The sequence below is a fragment of the Dermacentor silvarum genome, chromosome 8 (genome assembly GCF_013339745.2).
Source record: "Dermacentor silvarum isolate Dsil-2018 chromosome 8, BIME_Dsil_1.4, whole genome shotgun sequence".
NCBI lineage: Eukaryota > Metazoa > Arthropoda > Arachnida > Ixodida > Ixodidae > Dermacentor > Dermacentor silvarum.
Window position 1 is genome coordinate 89,807,073 of NC_051161.1, and position 23,639 is coordinate 89,830,711.

A 23,639-nucleotide genomic window follows, 5' to 3' on the forward strand; every position below is an offset into this window, starting at 1 on the left:
GCAGCACAGGCTCTCTCTCCCATTGCCTAGAAACGACATCCCTCCTCTGCTTTGTCCAATATCAAAACCAAGGCCCACGTCACAAAGCTGGCCCCCCCTTTTTAAATGCAAAGCTTTCTTTGGCTCATTCTAGACGCTTTTGCGGTAGGTTGGTAGGTTCCTGTCTAGCCTTGTTTCTTAAAAGAAAAATCAAAACTGTTTGATCATGGGATTTAACCTCTGCCCACAGCAGCCCAATGCTCTAACCGTTAGGCCGCAATCGCATGCATGCTTCTCTCGTGCCAATGCCAGTTAACTAGATCTTGAAAACGACGGGCGCATACATCACGTCACACAGCACGAGCTAGAGCACGTGTGTGCGCGCTAGTTGCCATTCGGCCACAGACTTGCCGCTCTCTTTCTATTACGTCACGAGTGGGAGCTTGTCAGTTTTTCCAATTCTTGCCTCATGGCAGCTGATGTTTTGATATGGTGCGTTGGACTGCAGCACCTTCAGGATTGGCCTACATTCGCAAGCTTTTTCCTCATAACAAAATTCTACAAAGACGCTGCGCGACATTGTGCCACTCAGGTTGTCACGAAACAACTTCTAGTGTTTCTTTCCGTAGTAAACAAAAGAAACTCATGTAATGCTGTCACCGTCATACTATCATCACTGTCTTATGTCGTCACACACGGGCTCGCATCAAACACAACTGCTTGCTTCGCACAAGCAGGTTGGTCTATCTGGCAACTCTTCAAACCCCAAAAGGTGCTGAATAGCCAGCTACCTGCAAAATGTGTCGCATGAACATAGATTCCCCCAGTGCATGGGATCTGCATTATTTTCTTCTTTCTTGTCTTGCTGTGTGGTGCATTTCCGGTGAGGGTCTTTCATGCTCTGCGACTTACACTAATCCTGTTGTGTGTGTCTGTTGTGTTGCTCCTTTCTATTTGTGAGCTGCAGGCAGTACCATGCAACACCAACTGTGGCGTTGTCTTTACTAGTGGGGGCTCCTTTGAGGGGAATCTTCCATGGGTTTTCATTCAACCTTAAGGCCATTTTCACAGTGTACATCGGTGTAATAGTTTTGCAGACGATTGTCACCACAGGGATCTACGCACTTTACTAGTCTGAAGTGGCCAAACATGGTGAAGGGACAGGCCCTTCACCGGGTTTGGGCACTGCAAGCAGATAAGCGCTGTGTGTAGAGCATGCAGTGACGATTGTGTCCACAAGGAATTGTAGATAGTAATTCTGTGAATAGTTATCTCCAAATTCGTATAACAAAAGGACTTTACATCCTTCACTAACAATGCATATGTAACAGTAACATGCATGCTTGGCCTGGTGCAGATGAATGTGATAGAGGCATCACCTGAGATGGCGCTTTGCCTGGAGAAAGAGTGGCATGTCGGCGGTGAGGACAAGGACCGGCAAGGGCCCTATGGCTACGATCAGGTGGGCTATCTTTGTGGTTGCATTGATGAAGTGCTTTAGCCTAGTGTCATTGTATCAGCATAGACGTGTATTGGAAGACAAAAATGGAAACACCAGTGTTGCTGTCAGACATCTGGAGACGTCATGTTCTATCAACACAATGCGAACTCTGTCAGCATTCTGGTAATCACCTGTGATACTACACCTGGACCATGCTGAAAAATCTTGTACCTTTAGAGTTAGCATCATTACTGGGCGAAAGCTGACTCCACTAACTGTTGTCTAGTGCATGTCATGCGGCTGACTGCTACATACTGCATATGCAGTAATATTGTCTGTTATATTGTACAGAGAAGGCATACCCTAGAGCAGATGTAGCTAGCCTGTGCCTAAATACAAAAGAACGTCGTTAATACGATCCCCTTTCGTGTGGTTTCCCAGCGCCAACGTTCGCGATCTAGAACACAAAAAGTGACCCAATACAATATCACTTCTTTTTTTACTGGTTCATACATCCCCGGAAAACAATCTTATGGCACCAACGTTCAGCACATTGCCAAATTGCAATCATATGATACGTTTTCTGGCCGCTTACCAAGGCGCCTATACTGATAAAGATGACTTTTTTGCTATTCCAGAAGCGTAATTTTTTAATACAGCTCAACTTATTTTTCTTTTTAGAAGGGGAGTTGATTAATACAGCTCAACTTCTTTTTCTTTTTAGAAGGGGAGTTGATTAATACAGCTCAACTTATTTTTCTTTTTAGAAGGGGAGTTGATTCCTAGTCATCTTATTTTCAACCTTTATTCTTTGAGTTATATGGCTGAAAACTTGTAGATAGATGTACCCTGTATGTGCTTAGTTCGAATATGAAGTCATTTGGTTGTGATTCTATGCAAGTTTCACTTATTCAATTTTCTGTAAGCATTTGCAAAGGATCAGTTCCCCAGGTATCGCTAAACAGGGTATCAGCAGCTTCTGCATGATTAAAAAAGTCCAATAAGACCAACCTTATTGCTCTGTCTACCCTTGAACAAGAGTTATAAGAGTTTTAAGTTAACACTTGAAGAGACGTTTTTAAAGTTAACTTTAAAAGGGGTCTCGCAACTCAAGGGCACTGATACTTTTTTGACAAATTTTCCAGAAGGTTACTTGCATAGAACAGAAATGGATCTCATATTCTAAATAATTAAACACACAAAATTACAAATACACTCGTACCTCGTTATAACAAAACGGGACATAACGAAATAATGGATATAAAGTAAGTGAAATTGCCCTTGAAATCCCCATAGAGATCCGCGTATTTAAAACCTCGTTTTAACGAAATGAAATTGTTCTGCAAATGGATAAAACAAACTAAATTCGTCTCCGAAACCAAATAATACCCGACCATTGCGCACCGCGGCGGTACATCGCTTTCCACAGGGTTCGGCACTCGTTCGTCACGGCAGTTCAACACTCTCGCATCCCTGCGTCGAATATATAGTCGAGCAACACTAATCTTTCTGTGAACTGTATGTTCTGTGAACTGTATCTTTTGTTTTATACTCTAATAAGCTCATCACCTCTACAATTATTTTTGTGTAATCATCCAGCATACGCAGGAAATTATGAATATCCATTATTATTATGCCAATTAATCGTGTATGTATATTATGTACCAATTATGCATGCTGTTCTCCTTCTTTTGTGATACCCCCCTTACCCAGTGCCTCTCACGAGGCCTGTAAGGACTTTTTAATTAATAAATAAATAAATAAATAAATAAATGGAAAGCAGATGTGGGAGATCATCACAGAACAGAAGGCAGCTCTCTGAAGGCTGTGGCATCAGGTGCTAAGTGACGTGTTGTGCACGCAGAAGATTTTTTTTTTATTTTATTCAAATTTCATCGCATGTATGGGCTGTGTAGCGGTTCCACGGGGTGCAAAGCCGTCTTCTTATTTCTATGTTTACAATTGTGCACCCCATTGGCCATATATTGCAGTAAATGGCAATAATGGATATAACGAAGTAACGGATATTACGAAGTAATTTTTCTCTCCCCTTCAACTTTGTTATAACGAGGTTCGAGTGTACAATCAAACCTCGCTATAACAAAATGAGATAGAGTAACGAAATAATAATTAAAACAAATTAACTGAATTTCCCCTTGAAACCCTTATATTGATTCATATTGCAATGCATGTAATAATGAATATAATGAAGTAATGGATGTAACAAATTAATCTTAGCTCCCCATTAAAATTAGTCATATTTTAACAAGACTTCACAGTAGCTACATGTTTTCAGTACTATAACATGAGTAATAACGATTTGAAAACTGTTTGGTCTAAGTCCCAACTCCTGCCTCAAAGCCTAAAATTGTAGACGTCTGTCTTACCCCCGTATTCCGAAATGCAACTTCGCTTCAAGTCCGTGCTTGACTTGAATTAAGTGACGCCTATTGTGAACATGCCCTGGACGTTCTTTGCGTTTGCTTCGGCGTGTTCACAATAGGCGTCACTTAATTCAAGTCAAGCACGGACTTGAAGCGAAGTTGCATTTCTGAATACGGGGGTTAGTCCTTTTGCTGGTGTGTCCCAAATGTTGATCTGGAATGTGTTGCTGTCCCTGTCCTCCCCTTTGGGTGTGCAGTTGCAGGAGATGTGGGCGGAAGGCAAGCTGTCTGCACGGACGATGTGTTGGGCACAGGGCATGGCTGGCTGGCAGCCCCTGGTGCGCGTGGCGCAGCTCCGCTGGGGCCTGCTTGCCACAGGGCAGGCCCTGCTCAACGATGGCGAGCTTGCGGCAACCGTGCTCTCAGTCCTCTCGGCCATCTGCTCCTTTTACCCATCACGCGACTCGGACGGTGCCGTGGTGCGACCCATCCCCCGTGCCAAGCGGCTCCTTTCCGAGCGCTCCAGCCTGGTCCACGTTGTGCAGGTGAGGTGGCTGCAAGCATGTGGAGCGTGTGTTTATGTGTATGCATGAATGCGCGACTACAAGAGCTCACTACTCCGAATGCATATGGGGTGAGAGCTCCACTGAAAAACTTAATCTTGTGCATACTGCCAGGAAGTCACATTTGTATTCAGCCTAAAAAAAAAATTAAAATACGGGGAACAGAACACAAGGAAGGGATAAACAACGTCCAGTTTACTGCGTCTTGTGTCCCTTATGTCCTGTTCACTGTGTTGTTTTTTCCGCTCAAGTCGTGAACCAACCAGCCCAAATGTGAACCCAACCTACAAATATGAACTTCAGCAGTTCATATTTGTAGTTTGTACTGTATGTATAGAAGTACAAACAATGATGTTCGCATTTACAAGCCAGAGGCCCAAATTGCATGGAAATTCAGTTCCTTGGCAGAACCCTCATTCTGTAATCTTTTGGGGTTGATTGTGCAGCCTTTGTCAAAAGTTGTTAGGCCATAACTTGCACAAGTGCATTGCTTGCACAAGTAGCATTGCACAAACTGGACGCCACTGTGCAACACATATTAGACCCTTGCTCATTTTTCTTCCTAAATAATTGGGTGTGCAGTATGCTTGTACTTTGTTTAGTGCCTCATAATCAGATTGCTGGTTTTGGCATGTAAGACCCCAGAATATAATGAATTTAACTAATCAATTAACACTTCTGAATCTGCATTACAGGTCCTGTTGACCTTCGACCCCGTCCTAGTGGAGAAGGTGGCTCAGCTACTGCTGCAGGTCATGGAGGAGAACCCAGCAGTGCAGCAGCTTTATGCCACAGGCTTCTTCTACTTTGTGCTCCTCTACACTGGCTCTAACCTGCTGACAATCGGTGAACTGCTACACCGTGCCCACACATGCCAAGCGCACCGCTTCGATGAAGTACGTAGCAGTCTCATGCACCCCCATTAACATGGTCATGTCCTTCGTCAAAATTTGTGTAAGCCATATTGAAATGAAGTGTTGGCTATTACTTTTGTAGCACGAGGCTCTTTGATGGTCTGCGATACAATACTGAATGTTATGCTGAAGAAGGAGCCTGGTTTATTTGGCTCTTACGGCTAAACTGCTGGCTCACTTGCACTCAGGTCTCTTGCAAAGATAGCGTTTCACAATGTGATGCTGTGCTTCGGTGCAGTGCTTGCCTGCTCTGTCATAACACAATGACCTACTTAAATGCCTCTGGCAACATTGGATGACGGAAAAACGTAGAGACAGACGAACAAACTTGTAACAGTATTTAAGTGTCAAAAAAATTTCATTGTTAGAACCGATAATTGTTATAACCAGTGAAATCGATGAACGTGTGTGTAAAGTGTGCATTAGTATCATTATTAGTGAATTTTTATATCTTGATGTATGCCGTGTTATGTTTTTCTTTTGTCTAGTTTTTTGATTGCCTTCTTTCAGCATGTTTTGCCTATCAGCTGTGTATGTATTCCATTCTTCGAGTAAGCAAGTTTAGTAAGTGCTTGTCCTCTCTCAGGCTCTGTTCTGTCTTTGTCTTAATTAAATAGCATGAAGATAAATACCGGAATGCACATGGTTTGATGCAGCTTTTGTTTGACATTACGAGTGCAGTGTTTTTCTGATTGACTAGCTGAAGCATTGCCACGTGCTACCTTCTTGCAGGGTAGCTCACTGACTCAGCGCAGTATTCTAGGCCCTCTGCTACCAGAAGCTATGGTGTGCTACCTCGAGAACCATGGAGCGGCCAAGTTTGCCGAGATCTTCCTGGGCGAGTTTGACACGCCTGAGGCCATCTGGAATGCGGAGATGAGGTAAGGCTGCAGAAATGGCAGCCCACTGTAAAAGGCAACCCACTTTACACCTACTTCTTGCTTATCGTACATGCAAGTGCTGACTCGCATCACTTTATTTGCTGTAACATGCGTATGCGTACTCATAATTATGACTCTGATGGTCAGTTATGTGGCAAATAGCTTTCTTCATTTTTTATTGTTGTGTGGAGCCCTGTGGCGATCGTTATGCTTTTTTTTTTGCTTTGACAATTCATTCTTATAAATTAATAAAACACACTGGCTATGGTGCTTTATGGCAGTCTACAGTTAAACACACTGGGCAACATATGGGTAACAAAGGCCACCCGCAACGTCAACCTCCATGCAAACTCTCTCTGAACATGTCTACACAACAGGTGATGAGGTTTTTTCTTTTGTTACGGCTAGGGTGGTAACCACATGCAGATGCTGGTTAGGATGAAATTACCGTATTTATTCGATTATAAGGCGGTCACGATTATAAGGCGTGGGTGCCAGTTGGAGGACCCAAGAAAAAAAAACTTAAGTATGCACACTACAGTAGGGTTTCCACTTGGGCTTGTTGGTTTTCCATTAAGAACGTGTAGCATTGCGCGCAGAAAACGTGGACAAAAGAAGGAACACAGTTTACACGGTATTTTAACCATGTTCCTTCTTTTTTGTCCATGTTTCTTGCGCGCAATGCTTCATATTCTTTATGCACACTAATATAAGGTGATATAGAGTAGCTGACAGATTATTCAGACTCGGCAGGGATTACCTGAAATAGTGAATTACTAACACAGCCAAAACACAAAATAGCGACCATGAAATATGGGGGAAAGGTGCTCCAACATGTGGAGTGTGGGTTATATGTGAATTTTTGCCTTTTGGTGTTGCTTCACGGCAGCGCAAATATCGCCTTATAGTGTGGCTTCACGGCATCGCGGCATGCGCTGCCATCAAGTCACACTATAAAGCGAAAGTCGCGCTGCCGTGAAGCCACACTATACAGCAAAATTTGCACTGCTGTGAAGCCACACTTAAAGGCAAAATTTGTGTATAAGGCAGGGGGTGACTTTGAGGGTTAAGATTCTTGCAAAAAGTCTCGCCTTATATTCGAATAAATACGGTGGCCTACCGTTTAACCCGCTTAGACCGCTACAGCCTTGTGAGGCCGTGATAAACAGTCTTAGCGCAGCAGGAGCCAGTCGAATGTACCATTAGTATTTGCCTTTGGTAAAACGGGATGCAGTCAAATGTACCATTAGAATTTGCTTTTGGTGTCCTTTTGCAACTGGCCCGCATTGTCTGCGCTCGCTGCAGGCGCTTCATGATGGGCAAGATTGCGAGCCACATCGGGGACTTCACACCGCGACTCAAGTCCAACACGCGCGCCCAATATGACTACTGCCCAATCCCACCCGTGCGCTATCCGCAGCTGCAGAATGAGCTCTTCTGCAACATCTTCTACCTGCGGCACCTTTGCGACATCCAGCGCTTCCCAGACTGGCCCATCAAGGACCCTGTGAGTTGAAATCAAGAGTGCTGCTTGTAATACTGCTTTGAAGAAGGAATGGCCAAATGTAGGATACCCGGGAATATCATTCGGAGGTCTGCTTCCAAGCATGCAAACTTGAATTTCATTAGAATGTTGAGGTGGGCTAGTTGGCTGAAATTCATCATGAATACTGGAAGGTGCAGGCAGCAGACAAGAACTCAAAAACAGCCAGTGTTGCAAGTTACGCACCTGTCCTGTACTTCTCTAATGCACTTAAAACTATTCATGGTAAATTTCACGGCAGTAGCTTTAATGGAGTGCAGATGGCATAATGTCAGATTGCAGTTTTGCAGCAGTAGCTCTTAAGGGGGGACGCGGCTTTCGCATCGCGAAAAATGATTAAAAAATCGATTTTTTGAAAATCACATTTTCAGTTTCTGTAACTCTTATTCTATGTGATTCCGAAATATTATCACTGAAAACCAAGTAGAAGTGCTCTAAAAAAATTGTTGTATCAGCCACAATATCTCCGGAACGGCGCAGCTGAGCGCCGCCATTGGTCTCGTTGGAAAGCTCATTTCTCCGCCTTATAATTTGCCACTTCAACTATCTCCCCTGTACAGAAACAAGCACACAAAAAGCAAATGATTGAAGGTCGTGCCGGAGCCACAGATTGGCCGCGCTCGCCACGTGACTCCAGCGCGGTTTGCCATTGGTCTGGTGCTCGCTCCGCAATGGCGTCGTCTGCACCGCTTGTTGCGGTCTCCTCGCGAGCTCTGGACAGTTTCCGTAATCTCGACGAGTGTTAAAACGGGTGCTACGCGGACATCGCAGTAGCGTGGCCGATCCCGCTTTTTGTGGACGTCTCATACCCGCGGCTAAGCATTCTGAGCATCAGCGACGCTGACTTCGCGACCAAGCTTCAGGCACGGAATCCTCGGACACGCGGCTAACTCTTTTGCGCGTAGGCGTCTCCGACTCGGCGATCAAGCACATTGCACGCGGACTTCTCGGATCCTTGCCTAAGCATTTCGTACATCGGCGCCTCCGACTGTGCGACTAAGCACATCGAGCGTCGACTCCTGGAGCCTACAGCTATGCAATCCACGCGTCGGCACATCGCTCATCGAGTGTCAACTCCTCGGACCCGTGGCTAGGCACTTCGCGCGTCGCTACCATGAGCGTCGACACCTCAAGCCCACGGCTAGGCATTTCGCGCGTCAGGACCTCGGACTGCGCGACTAAGCTAATCGAGCGTCGACTCCTCGAGCCTGCGGCTAAGCATTTCGCGCGTCGGCACATCGCTCATCGTGTGTCGACTCCTCAGACCCGCGGCTAGGCACTTTGCGTGTCGGCACTTCGCACGTCGGCACTTCGCACGTCGGCACTTCGCACGTCGGCACTTCGCACGTCGGCACTTCGCACGTCGGCACTTCGCACGTTGGCATTTTGCACGTCGGCACTTCGCACGTCGGCATTTCGCACGTCGGCATTTCGCACGTCGGCATTTCGCACGTCGGCATTTCGCACGTCGGCACTTCGCACGTCGGCACCTCAAGCGTCGACTCCTCGAGCCCGCGGCTAGGCATTTCGCGGGTCGGCACATCGCTCATCGAGTGTTGACAATGCAAACGTCTATTCCTCAGACCTGTGGCTAGGCATTTCGCGTGTCAGCACCTCGGACTGCGCGATTGAGCTCACCGAGCGTCTATTCTTTGGACCTGCGACCAGGCATTTAGCGCGTCCGCACCTCGGACTGCGCGACTAAGCTCATCGAGCGTCTATTCCTCGGACCCACGACTTAGCACATCGCGCGCCGACTCTATTATCGTAATGCCACGATATCTCGTAACAATACCTATCATACCACCCCTTCATAAAGAGAACCTCATCATGAGTTCTGTTCACTAGGCCACTTGGGCTGGCACAGACACCTGGCTGCAGAAGTGAGGCATCATACAAAAGTACGGGCTGGAAAGCACTGAGCAGCTGCATTGCTGCCTATCTATCAGTGGCTGCGCTAACCTCCGTAGCCATTGTCAATGGAAGATTATTCAGAACGCTGCTGAGAGCCTTCATTCAGTAACATGGTCGATTCTACCAAAAGAAAACAATGCCTCAATGACTGCACTAGTCTGCAGGTACAATGCTAGAACTACTGTATATTTATGCCCACATAGTTCTGCACCTCACTTGGTTTGAAACCCAGGCACCATGCTCTTTGTAGAGCAGCAGTAAAGAATGCCATACAAACATGAAAAAGGCAGAACGAAGGCGCAGCAGACCAGAGGCCACATGTCCAAGAAGCCCCACATCACAAAACACATCAAAGATTTCAAATTTGGTGCGTTTTAAAGAACTGAAGAGAAGGTGAAATTTTGAGAGCCGTTTTCTCAAAACTGTTTTTTCGCCTTTCTGCTCAGTTTCTGGAGCCGATTTCTTCGTTATCGTTTAGCCTATTTTGATTGTGTTTTTTTTTTTTTGTCACATTCCTTGGACTACAGTGCAGGTCGAGACAGTCTCAAATTTTTATCTTGACTTTTTATAAATTTATGGTGTGGCTGTTCGTTCACCCCAAAAGTGTGCTTGGTGCGAAGGTAACTTGAAAAATGACTATCTAAAAAAATTTGTGTTGCGAAAAAAAAAAAGTAAGACTATCACGATCTTCAGCACGCATTGAGCTATGCAGTAAATACTCAACGAGCCTTCCATCATGTTTTTTAAGCTCCCCAGGCCCTCCAGAAAGTTCAAGAGAAAAAAATTCTGCTCAATAAAATGTTCTCAAGGTATCACTCTGAAACTTTATGGAAGTATCAGGGATACATTCTAAACATTTCTGCCAATTTTCATCAAAATCCATGAACAAATCAGGAAGTTGATTTTCAAAGCCACGTCCCCCCTTAAATAGGCGTTAAAAGAACAACACTTGCTTTAATTTAGTCTGGTGAGTTTGAAGTTTGAAGTTTATTATTATTAGCAAAGTAGCGATACATAAAATGACCAGGCATTGAGTTATGACCAATATGAGTTATTCTTTTAAAAACTTGATTTTCACTTCTTTTGGGGAAAAATGTTGTTTACTAGCAGAGAAAACAAAGGAACATTTCCTTCCTTGAAGTTTATGCCTAAACAACAGTGTCATTACATTTAGATCTGTTGTTTGTGATGTCGTAGATTTCTGAGGTATGTTCGGATCAGATGCTTTCCAAATTTTATGACATCCTAAGAAGTTAGCCGAGGAACTTTGAGCCTGTCTTTTGTCTTTGCATCTTTTCTGTCTCACCCGCCGTGGTTGCTTAGTGGCTATGGGTGTTGGACTGCTAAGCACGAGGCCGTGGGATCGAATACCGGCCACGGCGGCCGCATTTCTATAAGGGCGAGATGCGAAAACACTCGTGTACTTAGATTTAGGTGCACGTTAAAGAACCCCAGGTGGTCCAAATTATTTCCGGTGTCCCCCACTACGGCGTGCCTCATAATCAGATCGTGGTTTTCGCACGTAAAACCCCATAATTTAATCTTTTCTGTCTTGACACTTATGAAGAGGTTGCTCATGATGAGACTGACATACCCGGTATTTCGGAAGTGTCATTTACTAATCCCGCCCAACGTAACATTGCAATTTATTGTCTCCTTAACCGTTACTATTTCTAGCTTTCATGTCACCTGTCCTTGCTATAGAACAAGTCTCCATAAAACTTGACATGTCCTTCACTCCCTGCACGACCAAATACCCCTAGATTTAATCTCGTTGCCTACCGACTTCCTGTCAAAATTTGTAACTTAAAAATTAAATTCTGGAGTTTTGCATGCCAAAACCACAATCTGAATATGAGGCACGCCATTGTGGGTGACTGCTGCTCAAGTTTGGCCACCTGGAATTTTTTTACGTGCACCTAAATCTAATTACGCGAGTGTTTTTGCATTTTGCACCCATCGAAAGGCAGCCGCCGTGACTAGGACTGCACCTGTGACCTTAAGCTTAGCAGCACAACGCTATAGCCACTAAGCTATCGCAGCAAGTAATATCTCAAACTGAACTTACGACACAGTGGGCAGATGTTTGAAGTGCTGGGGGAAGCTCTCAAAGCTTCAGGTAACACTCGCATTACCTTGACGTGTTTTAAATTTGAAACCTACAAGTCCAGAATTATTTTTGGATTTCCAGGGGTTCGACTTGTGTGACTGCACTTATGAAGGTCTGCGACGTGGCTTGTATTATGCAGGTAGCGCTACTGCGAGATGTGCTCGAGCGATGGCGACAGGAGCTGGACCGCAAACCGCCACCACTTTCCATGGAGGAGGCCTGTGCAACCTTGGGGGTCACACAGGAGCAAAAGTCAGCAGTTGCCATTACTATCTACTTTCAATCAGTAACACTTTAATTCATGGTTCACAGAATAGGAAAAAAAGTGTCTGAATTAGCCAAATGTTGAATTATTGAGGGAACAGAGCCAGTGTTTATTGCAGCAACAAGACCTTGCCGAGTAATTGTATCTTTTGCCCTCGTTCGCATATTGCTTGAAATCCGTGCATGAACTGCAGTTTTTCTTGTTTTGTGCAAGTTATCCAGCACTTGTAAGCTTTCGAAAGAAACTGCATGCAACTGCTCCAGATTGGCGAGGGCCTTGTAGCCTTTTTCTTTCGCAAGGCAGCTGTAAATGCCTGCATACCTACACAGATTTCTAAATTAATATATAGCTACTATAAATTGTAAAAGCACTCTTATAATACAGACCCAAATGTAATTCGCTGATGTTTGGGGACCGTAAAAATAGGAAAAAGAGAGTTTTAATTGGCATATAGGACTAGATGGTTATGCGCGGCGAGGTGTTATGCGTGGCGGTAAACGCAAGAATACAGGCTTTAAAGACACAAATAGGCTTGAAGCGTTCCGGTGTTGTTGTCATTCATCATTCACATACGATTTCAACTGATGGCTGTGGTGATGCGGCCTCCGCCGCTTCGTTTCGGTTGGACGTTAGCGCCGTTCTTGCTCTTTTGCGTCACACATTTGCGGCGCTCCTCGCTCAGAGAGCTCCGAAAGTAGTCGGAATTAACCGATGTGCGACCAAATAAGTATGAATTAACGAGAGTTTGATTGCATTGAATAATGCATACACCCGCCGGCAGCACACACCTTGTTGAGAAGCTTGCTCTCTGCCGCCCTTGTCAGCGAGATTTTCCCGCAGAAGCCACATTATAACCGGTATTTCGTCTCACGTGGCTGCACTGTAAGCGGTATGCGTATACATGGAGTTCTATGTGAGGGTAAACGGGAGTCGGAAAAGGCCGTGTTGTATCCAGTTCTGCACTATAAGCGGTTACGTTATAAGTGGTCTATACTGTAATACGAGGCATACATTTGACATGCTAGAATCTGAAAAAAAAATGTTGTATTATTTACGGGCTTTAAAAAGTTTGCTTTGTTCTGCAGTAACAAGTCATGTGCGTCAGCTCATTCCACTGATAACTGCTCGCTTAGGGCACTCTTTCTTGTCATTTCGCAGCAAAGCTGTGAGCCTCTTCTAGTTGGTTGGGATTTTTTGTTGGCTCGGTGCTCACCCAAAAACAGTACTGCCATCTAGTGGCCGCGGCCACTCAGACAGATCTTATACCCCTGACACACGGGCAAAAGTAAAGTCCTTTGCAGGAAAGCCCTTTTGTTACTCCGAAGGACCCTTTGCAGAAAGGAGTTGCGGCGATGATGAAACGGCATCGCACTAACTTCTTTAGATGGCTCTTCAGATAAACGCGGAAAAAAAAGCGTTGTTTGTTAAAGCAGCAAGAGAGAAAACATTTACAAAAAGCTGCGCATGTAGGTTACATTCAGTGATTGCAGAACCTAAAAACATTTTCCCCCATTTTGATGATAATGCGCACATTCGGAATTCAGCATGGCTGCGCTAACGATGTGGTGCGAGTGTTTGAGAGTATAGCTAGAGTAAATCTTCACTGTTCGACAAATCGCGTTACCACTAAAAATTTAAACATTTTCCAAGGTAAGAAAAAAACACTTACGGGACACCGTAGTAATGTAACAGGTTTTCTTCTATTGATGAGTTGTGCACGTTGTATGCGAGAGTACACCTTTCCGCTCGAACAGTAGATGCTCGATCTTCTTTCCCCCAAACGAACTTTGCCGGGAGGGAGATGCTCCTTTGTCGTGTGTCACTGCGCTTAACGCCTTTCCAGTAGATGACCCCTTACCTAAAGGACTTTAGAGTGCCTGTGTGTCAGGGGTATCAAACAGTAGCTGGAAAAGGGCTTTGCCTTCTAGTTTCCGCGTAACAAAATTACGCTTTCTCATATATTCGAATTACATTCCAAAGCTATAATGTCTGCAGCTTGTGTTCAAGTCGTACTTGAGTAATTACCTGACGCAATTTACTTTCAAAAATTCAGCTAGTTCAATAAGGCACTTGTGCTTGGCAGAGGGCCTAGAAGAATAAGGATGTATGCTGCACTTCCGCCCACGTGCATGCACGCATGACGTACATGTTCACACAATGTATCTGTCTTTGATCTGTGGGCGCTCTGCCCGTTGCATCTGTCGCACAGCATGTGCTGTGACCATAATCTACATTATGGCAAACACTGTCCAAATAAAAGTATTACATTAGCAGTTGGTGGTTGTCTAACGTCGCTTGTGGTGGTACTTGTCTAATGTCGGTTGTGCTTGTCTAACATTGGCAACAGCTTCGCTATACATACAATTTCATAGGGTGGAATGAAGGCTAGAATGGAGGCAGACTTTTTATAGTTTCCATTTGTTTTGCGGTCGAGTTGCAGAGAATATTATCGCAGACTTTTGCATATTTTGAAAAAAAGAAATTGTGCAGACATCTTGCTCAATGTTTTTATTGGAATCAAGGGATGATAAACCACACAATTAATAGGTATTTCATGAGAACATTGCGTGCAAAAAATTGTCTGAATACAAAAATTTGGGAAATTTCACGAGCTTTTCCAGAAAAAAACCTGGGAGTTAAAGCATTAAGCACCTGTGTGAATGTGGGTGTGGACCAGGTTTCTTAATCTTTTACTCGTTGGTTGGGCAGGTCAGATGACTCAGTTATTCGGCGTGCCTACTTTCGACTTGCTCAAAAGTATCACCCTGACAAGAATCCAGAAGGAAGGGTAAGCATTAGATTTTCTCACTTTGCTCGCTTTTTTGCATGGCAGTTTTTCGAAAATACGACTGCTGCTACTTTATAAAGTTTGCATTGTGTACTGATGTTTTCTGGTTAGAAAACAAGGTAACATAACTCGTGCTCATGCATCATGCTTCAGTTTCATTTGCAAGGTCATAAATTTGTCAAGCTGTAAACCATATTCACAAACTGCTAACTACACTCATTATTGTATCATAACCGTAAAGAGCATTAGTGTTAATGATCCTTTTCTACTGCCAGCTTTCACATGTGTCACCTTAATTTTATTTAATTCTCTCTTCACATGTATTTTTAACTTGACAGCATTTTGGGTTGTTAATTTCCTGTGACTGCTTTAACACTCTTTTTGACACACTTGCTGATGCTTTTGCTAAGCATACAGTACCAAAAATGAGGCTTAAAAAAAAGTGTAAAGCTCTGCAGTGGTAACATAGACTGTGGTAGCTGTGGGTTCTTAGTGTCTCACAGGAGACCAACCATCGCGGGTTCGAGCTTAGCGAGCCACAGGGCCGCGTCAGCCATCGCCTCCAGCACCGCTGCGCGCGATCTCAGGCTGCAAGGGGCTACCGAGCGACGCACGCAAAAAACACAGTAGTGCCCCGAGTTAACGGAAACCGTTTATTGAATCCGTCGGCACCAGCACTGCACAAACGCCCGCGCGGTGGGGAACCAAAGGGGTCCTGCACCAGGGCAAAAATACAGAAACAGGCGCCTATAACACGTCGCTGCGAGAGTACAGGCTCAAGCTGGGACACGCCGCCAGGAAAAGTCCCGGCGGCCATGCTGCTTGCTCTGGCGATTAACCAATAGGTCAACTCGCGAGAGCTCGGGCAATGTCCTTCAGCTTGGGCTTTCGGCGAGTGCGGCTTGGCGTGGTACGACCTCACGTGAGCACTAGGCACCGCTCGTCAGCTTAGCGTCAGGAAAGGATCAGCACAAAGTACGCGCTCCCCGAACGGGCAAAGGCACCGTGCGCGAGCTCAAGTCCTAGTCACAAAAGTATCGGCGGACGAGAGGAAAGCATGTACGTACCCTGCGCTGGTCCCGGAGATAAAAGAGCCCCGCTCAGTAACTAGTAGCCGACGCGCGGCCGCGTGGCGACGTCAGCGCCCCGCCCTCACCGCAAACCACTGCCTGTGGAGCGCGACCGCTGGAACCGATTGGGAGCGGACGGGGTTGGCGAGGGACGGCAGAACAGGTGAAGCCCACGCAATGACGCCGGTGCCTCCCTCAATCCCCACACAGCTCACACCTTGCACAAAAAGCAATTGTGTGCCGACCCCCAAAAGGAAAGGGTAAGCATAGCAATATCAGAAGATTGGTAATGTATCAGAAAGCAGTTTGGTGCATTGGAAGTGCCTTGCAACTAAAATGGCGGTTGTGTATTGTTACAAGAAAGGTACCTTATACCGCGCGACAACATTGCACCATAGTTAACTGTTGCCTTTCCAAGTAACTTGAAGATTTCGACTGTCCTTTTTAAGTTTGTGCACTAAACACTTGCCTTTTTGATTGAGTGTAGCACTGACAGGAGTGAACTTGTGCTGCACTTAGTGTTAACGCAGCTAGTCACATGACACTCTTTTTATTGAAGGGCATAAACAGTTATGCTTCCTTGAATGAAATGAAGACCTTTTATTCTCATCAGCGTGCAAAAAAAGTCAATATTGTGCTCCAGTTCAGTGTAACGCTATCCTTAGATGTGGAGTTTCTACCTTCAGAGGGAGCCACAGATTATGCACATTTGACATATCTTTAGTGTATTGCTACTTGGCGTCTACGCACCTCTCCTACATTATGTCTGCACACCTCTCCTACCTAACCTGACAACGGGCGAGACACTAAGCTGAAAGCATGTCAGAAATGTGTCTTGTGAATGGCAAATCAGTTTTGTTGAAAATCCCGGTGGTGGAAGTTTTATTAAAGGGACCCTGAAACGATTTTGTACAAACGTACTGAGTCATTAGAGTAGGTCCTTCTGATCATTAATTGACGCATCTAAGCGCTCCGTTTAAAGTGTGTAATTTATTATAAAGTTTTCAAAAGGTACATCGCTACTTATCGCAGCATGCCTATCGGCTGAGTTTTGGTACCAATTGACACGATTTGACCATATCACGTCAGTAGGGCAGCTAATCAGGCGCGTCATCGATAATTTTTCCAACATTATGGTGAACAAATATTGTTCGTAAGCGTTTAGATGTTAGTTAATTTGTTTCGATAAAAAGAAAGTAACAGAAGGAGAATGCACAAGGACATGTATCACTACACTAAAAGCACTTCTGGCCCACGGCAAGTGTCGTCTGCTTGTGTTAAAACATGCTCCGTGTTGACAAGAGCTGCGCGGTCAGTGTTGGTCTTGTTCTTTCCTTTCGCGAGCACCATGGTTTGCCCTTGTTGCGTTGTGGGCTGCAAATGTAGCGATCGGCGACATGTCAAGCTGCGACATCGTGCCCCGCTGCAATACAGCAGACGAGCGGAGTGGCTGCAGTGCATCGGACTGTCGGTATCCAAACGACGCCAGCATCTACGCATTTGCAGCCATCACTTCACGTCGAAGGATTGCCACAATAGAGTTTAGCGTGTCCGGTATTCAAGTAAACACAAGCGTAAGTTTACTGGCTGTTTTACCGCGTTTTACGTGATCAACAGAGGCGCACACGTGAACTGCTTGCACGGTGCACCCACCTGGCGGCACAAAGCTCAACCAAACACACAGCTAATATAGCAGTAACCAAGTTTTTTCTACTTTGCTGCTGGCTCAAATTTTTGGCAGGAGCGTAATCTTGAACACGTTGTCTTTTTGTATGTTTAAAATGTTTTAAACTTGGTTACAGGAATATTAGCTCTGTATTTGGCTGGTTAAGCTCTGCATGCCGATCAGGCCGCTCACGTACGTCTACGAAGCTCCTTCATCACAGCGGTATGGAGGGGCTTTAGTTTATGCCTCTGCCTATCCGTCAAAATTCCCAGCTCGCCTGTGGTTACCGGAATACAGGACACGCTCGGTGCTGTGGCAGAACGCTCGCAGCGCACGCTGCTTGATCGCTCTTGCTGGAGATTGACGGCCGGGCGGTTAGCAGAGATGTTGGAGAGCCTTTGCGCGCTGGCTCGAAGACAATCGAAAGTAGATGACAACACGTCACGACATGACGTAGAGCGAGCGAAGGCGGAGCTTAGCCCCGATCACTCGGCAAACGAGTTGAGGAGGAAATACATGGCTAGGGAGGAGGGTAACTTGTAATCGTCCGTAGCTCTCTTAATATAAGACGCTTCAATTAAATTGTGAGGCGAATGTTTTACTGTAGCTGTACCCTACACGTCTACAAAATTTGGCCGAACCGTTTCAGGGACCCTTTAAAGGGACCTTTGTCATATGCGTACATGGTCCCAGGTTCGACACCCAGACAAGGACAAACTTTTTCAACTGCAACGCATTCTTTCCAAGGCATATACGTGGGAAAGTTTCCTCTGTAGCTTTGGGATACCTTCAGGTGGACGACAATTTTTCCCTTTCATGTGTTTTATGTAGTTGGCAATCTCATGTTACTACTCATATTTAAACACATTATGGTCTCACCTTTTTCTATTGCTGATCACATATTTGAGCGGCACTTCTTTTCAAAATCTATGTGTTATCATCTTTATATTCTCGAGCACTGATGTACTTTGTACCTAGGATCTCCATTCATGTTTTTCATTTTATGTCAAGCTCCGTTGTACTGAGCGCTGAGTGACGCATGCTTCATTTGGATGGGACCCACAGGAGCAGTTTGAGAAGGTCAACAAGGCGTACGAGCTGCTGTCCGACAAGACTCAACGCTGCTTTGATGGGCCCGACCCCATCAACCTTCAGCTGCTGCTCAAGACGCAGGCCATTCTCTTCAGCCGACATGCTAAAGGTCTGGCAAGATGGCTTCTTAAAAGGCATTGGGCATATTGCCTACACCAGAGGTGGCCAAACATATATCCCATGAGCCTCAAGGAAGGACTATTTCATTGAAGAGCCATACCAAGCATCGGAATTACATATTTTGCCACTGTTGACTTTATTTCCAGTGTCTTTTGACAGTTCCTCATTTTTACCAAGAAACCATGACTGACGGAAGTATAAAAACATGGCTAATAACAAGATCTCATGAAGCATGTTTCTCTAGCTCAGCAACAAATGTGACACAGTATATAGTGCACATAATTAAAAAAAGAGCCTCGTGATACGATAGTACCTGCTCAAGTGGTCCTTACAGCCTGTCTGATTGGCTGTTGAGCCACATTTTGGCCATCAATGTCCTACACATTCAGCTGTCTCCTGGAACGATTTTACCTAATGTAAGAGAAACTGCAAAGTAAATGGAGCAAGGACTAGACCATCTCTAGACTTTTTAGACAAAATTTTACCTCCGAGTTAAATCGTTTCAGCATGCAGTACCTACGTGTAGTTTAATGGATTGAACAGATTAGAATTTTTGAAATTTGTGGCGGCTAACAAGTCATAGTAGCCACCCACTACTCAGTGTGTTAGCAAGCTTCAAATAAACATTGTCTGGCCTGACGTGATGCATGGCAATTGCATTCGATGTAACTTAATTCGTAATAACAGTTTCGTAAATTACCATCCAGAAATGCTGCCATGCTACTACAGTCGATCCCACCTATAACAATATTCAAGTGCCAAGGAAATTCCATTGCTATAAGCAATAATTGTTATAACCGGGTTTCACAAAAAATAAATGCAAAAAAATGAGGGGTATGACATTAAACATTTTAATTAAATAGAAAGAAGTACAGTCAAACCCACTCATGAAATTGCCATTTTTAACAATACTTGGATTTAACAATGAGCAGCGTCGGCACCATGACCTTTTGTGGGTGTCCTATGGGAAAATAAACCTGCCTACTATAATGTTCCCATGCCGCATTATTGGTTATAACAATTGAATTTGGTTACTGGGTGTCTGTGATGAAAGGAAAAAGAAAGCGAAACCTCGCAAAAGAAAAGCGTGAGCTGCCTCACCCGTATTGTGTGCTGTGCACGCCGCCTGGCACGCCTTGGCCGCATCGCGAGCCTTGTGTGTATCTCTCCTGTCTGGAGAGAGATGCATGTGAAAGGAAGGGAGATGCATGTGAGGCTTGATCTGGCGAAGGCATGCCAGATAGCGTGCGCGACACTTCATGTGTGTGCGGCTAAGGTGCGGTGCAGCAGCTCTTTCTGAGAATTTCGCAATCTTATTAGGCGCAAGCGTGCATTCCCGTCTGTGAAATCGGCGAGATTAAGTCTGAAGCCGCCGAGCTGGGAGAGGGAAGTGAGTACCAGAGGAGGAGGGTGCCTGGAGGTGGAGAGTAGGAGTGTGCGGCGGAGCGGGGGAGGGGGAAGGAGGCAGAGCGTCGCGGAGTAGGAGGGTAGGCGGAGGCGTGCTCGGTTCACCTCTTCTGGCAGTTGCTACAGACTCTGTGTGCACTATGGATGTACCGTGTTCGTCTGGCAACCGAGAGGCTGAGCGCCAAGCAAGAAGGACAGAGCAGCAGCGCAAGTGGCAGCAGGCCGAGCGTGAGTCGACCGACCCCGAAGTCGTCGGCAAGTGCTGAGCACAAGCTGAACAAGATCAGCAAAGGCGTGGGCTAGGCGTGCCCAGGAGACTCCCGAAGAATTTGCTAGGTGACTTCTGACAATGCAGGCGTGTCAGGCAAGACAACATAGCTTAGAAACTCCCGAACAGTACCCATATGCTTGCCGGTAACCCGTGTTCACGCAGTGAAACGTCACTATAATATTTTTCCTTTCGGCACAGACACCCAGTAGCCGGATTTAATTGTTGTAACCAATAATGTAGCATGGGAATATTATAGTAAGCAGTTTATTTTACCATAGAACACACGTAAAAATGGACGGTGCTGTGACTTCTCTTTGTTATATCCGATATATTGTTAAAAACAGTAGCATTATAAGGGGGCTCATCTGTATACTACTTGCCAGACTACTGTACCACCTAATAAAAGCTCAACAGTACACACACACACACTGTTAATACCTATAGGAGCACAGCTTACAAAAAGTGGTTGTGTGTATGTATGTGTTATATGCTGTTCTGAATAGAGGGTAGTTATTGATTGTGCTTGAGCGCGAAGATGGCGCTCAAGTTGTGTACTCCTGTCCGCGAGTTCTGTCTCTGCTGTGTTCTTCCTGAACATGACCCTCATCTAAATTAAGTACACAGTCGCCTTTCTTATCACTTCTTATAAAATGGTGGCTGTGTGACTATGCACTATGCTTTGCTACTGTCATCATTGACTATGTGACAGTTCACTATAATGGCTCCCCAGCCCATACCTTTCTTTTACATGTAAAAGGGCTTGTAAAATGATACAGAAGGACAGAAGGTGAAAAGTATGGGAGCATAGTGGTACTGGCTGTATGTAGTCTTGCAGAAGCACATACACTGCAGGGTCTTCCAACTGCTATATTCTGATTAGTCTCTATTTGTGGACCTTGTTGATCAAGGTTACTTGTCAAAGCTTTTAGTATATTTAACTCTTTCCTGGCTGTCGCAACACTTTACTGTGCTGCATCTGGTGAATTTATAAAATATGCTTCATTAAAATTGCACTAACTGTATTGAAAATGCATAAATTGGCAAGGGAAAGTCAAGATCTCTTCATTATGACCACTACTTCGTTATATGTGAGTGAAATGGACCATCGTTCTGGCACTGTTTGGTTTGTGCATTGCTTGCTTAGATAATGAAAAATGGGAGGGTAACTTGGACCCAGGTTTTGTAACAATTATTTTACCGATCAATCCTTTTGGCTTTTTTCACCGGCTTGTACGTATCATGTAGTGCTGGTTTCGCTGGATTCTGTCACCTGGGGCAATTGTTATTGGCACACCATGCCACCACATGCCGCTTAAGCTAAGATTGGACACCGAGCGTGACTCTTAATCTTATTTGTCCAATTTTCGACATCACTCACTTGATGAAGCAAAAAAAAAAAAATTAACTGACCATGTTACTTGTTTCGTTCCAAACAATCCATGTGCAGAGGGAAGCACTGTCTTTTTCTATGGCTCATGCTTGGACTGGGCTTGGCTTCACAGTGCAATGTACATTGATGCACAGAGCTGGAGCCATACAAGTATGCGGGCTATGGGCTGCTGCTGCGGCTAATGGAGTCGGAGCTGGACGACCCCCAACTGCGAAGCAAGGCCACACCCTTGCTGGGCGTAGCCATCGAGACCGCCTGGCACACGTTGAGCTGTTCGCCACTCAATGTTGAGGAACTGCGCAGGGAAGGTGGTCTCCAGGTACTGTAAGCTTCACTAGCTAGAACCTGTCAGGTCTGGACCTGTCACGGTCGCCCAATGGCTACTGCATTGCGCTGCTTAACACGAGGTCGCAGGGTCAATTTGTGGCCTGTGGCAACCGCATTTCAATAGCGGCGAAATGCAAAAACGCTCGTGTACCGTGCTTTGGGTGCATATAAAGAACCCCAGGGAGCCGAAATTATTCCAAAGCCTTCTACTACGATGTCCCTCATAACCTACTGTGCAGCTTTGGGACGTTAAATTTCGTAATTAATTTAATTTAACTTTGATAGGTCTGGATGACGTTCTACATGGCGTGTACATTCATTGGGCTGGCGTGTGCATGCTTGAGCTGTCATCAAGCTGTCTGCATACTGCACTCGTGTTGCGGTAGTGATTGAGCCGAGGTGTTGTGGGCATGTAAACCCGATGGTGGTTGGCTCTAGACCTTCTTTGTAGTACAGTCGAATGCTTGATAACGAAGTGCTTGGGGCCTCTGAAATCATTCGTTATACAGGTCATTACCTTGTAAAGGTCGTGTACCACACAGCTCGGAATAGAACTGGGACAGAATTATTTCTTTGTTGTACAGGCACTGGACTGTAACTTCATCTGTGCGCTTGCTGGGTGGAGAAGAGAATGCTCATGCTGAGGCAGTTATCGCCATACTTATTTCTCAGAGTGCGACTTAAATGTCAACTGCAACAAAATTTTCGACCATGTCATTAGCCTTTTCTGATAAGTGTATATACAGAGCAGCCTCCACGCAAAATTTAGATTTGAAATATAAGTGAATGCAGCACAAAAAGTCTGGGAAGGTGAACATCTTTGTTAGCGATACTTCAAAAAAAAAGAAAAACACTGGCTTTTTTGCTCACCAGAAATGCCAGAATGTTCAGAACCAGTGTCCACTTCTGGCATGTATATCATATCTGCTTACCACCAAGTGGCCACTTCGTCTGCTAAGGTGCTATTTAAGGGCATCAAATCAAAGACCTAGACAATTACCAGCCCTATGGCATAGCCAATATTGCTTTAATAGTCTACATCATTCACTTATACAGTGGAATCTCGATGATACGATCACGGCTAATACGAATTTCCGGATGATACGAATTTTTCCGTGGTCCCGGCCGAGCCCCATTACTTTGCAACGTGCAAGAGAACGGTCGTTACGAATCGATTTTCGACCCGCGTCAGTTGATACAAATAAACACCACCCCACCGACGGCCGCGAAAGAGAACAGCGCGCAGTCACGCACTTTCTCCCTTTCTCTTTTGGTGCGGAGGCACAGACGCGGCGCCGGACATCGCGGAGGCCGCGACTGGGTGCAAAGAGTTTGAAGCCGTGGCGCTTTTGTTGCTTTTGTGGTTTTCCTCCTTTTCGGCGGCCGCCCATCGGACGGAGTGGCTGCTGTGCTTCGGGCCGCGTTCTTTGTGTTTGCGCCATTTTGACTAGTCGCAGCGAGCTATGTCTACCGAGATACGATCTCGGCCGATTCGCGTGGCCGTACGCCCAGGT

At 45.3% G+C, this 23,639-nt stretch overlaps 1 protein-coding gene across 1 annotated transcript in view; it reads left to right on the forward strand.

Annotated features, from left to right (window-relative positions):
* Positions 1–23,639, forward strand: part of LOC119461556 (dnaJ homolog subfamily C member 13-like) — a 147,425-nt gene that overhangs the window by 72,381 nt on the left and 51,405 nt on the right. The window contains 9 exon segments of the mRNA XM_037722900.2: positions 1,337–1,441; positions 4,062–4,349; positions 5,063–5,263; positions 6,014–6,162; positions 7,468–7,669; positions 11,869–11,981; positions 14,704–14,782; positions 18,584–18,719; positions 21,933–22,117. Coding sequence (XP_037578828.1) covers positions 1,337–1,441; positions 4,062–4,349; positions 5,063–5,263; positions 6,014–6,162; positions 7,468–7,669; positions 11,869–11,981; positions 14,704–14,782; positions 18,584–18,719; positions 21,933–22,117 — 1,458 coding nt within the window.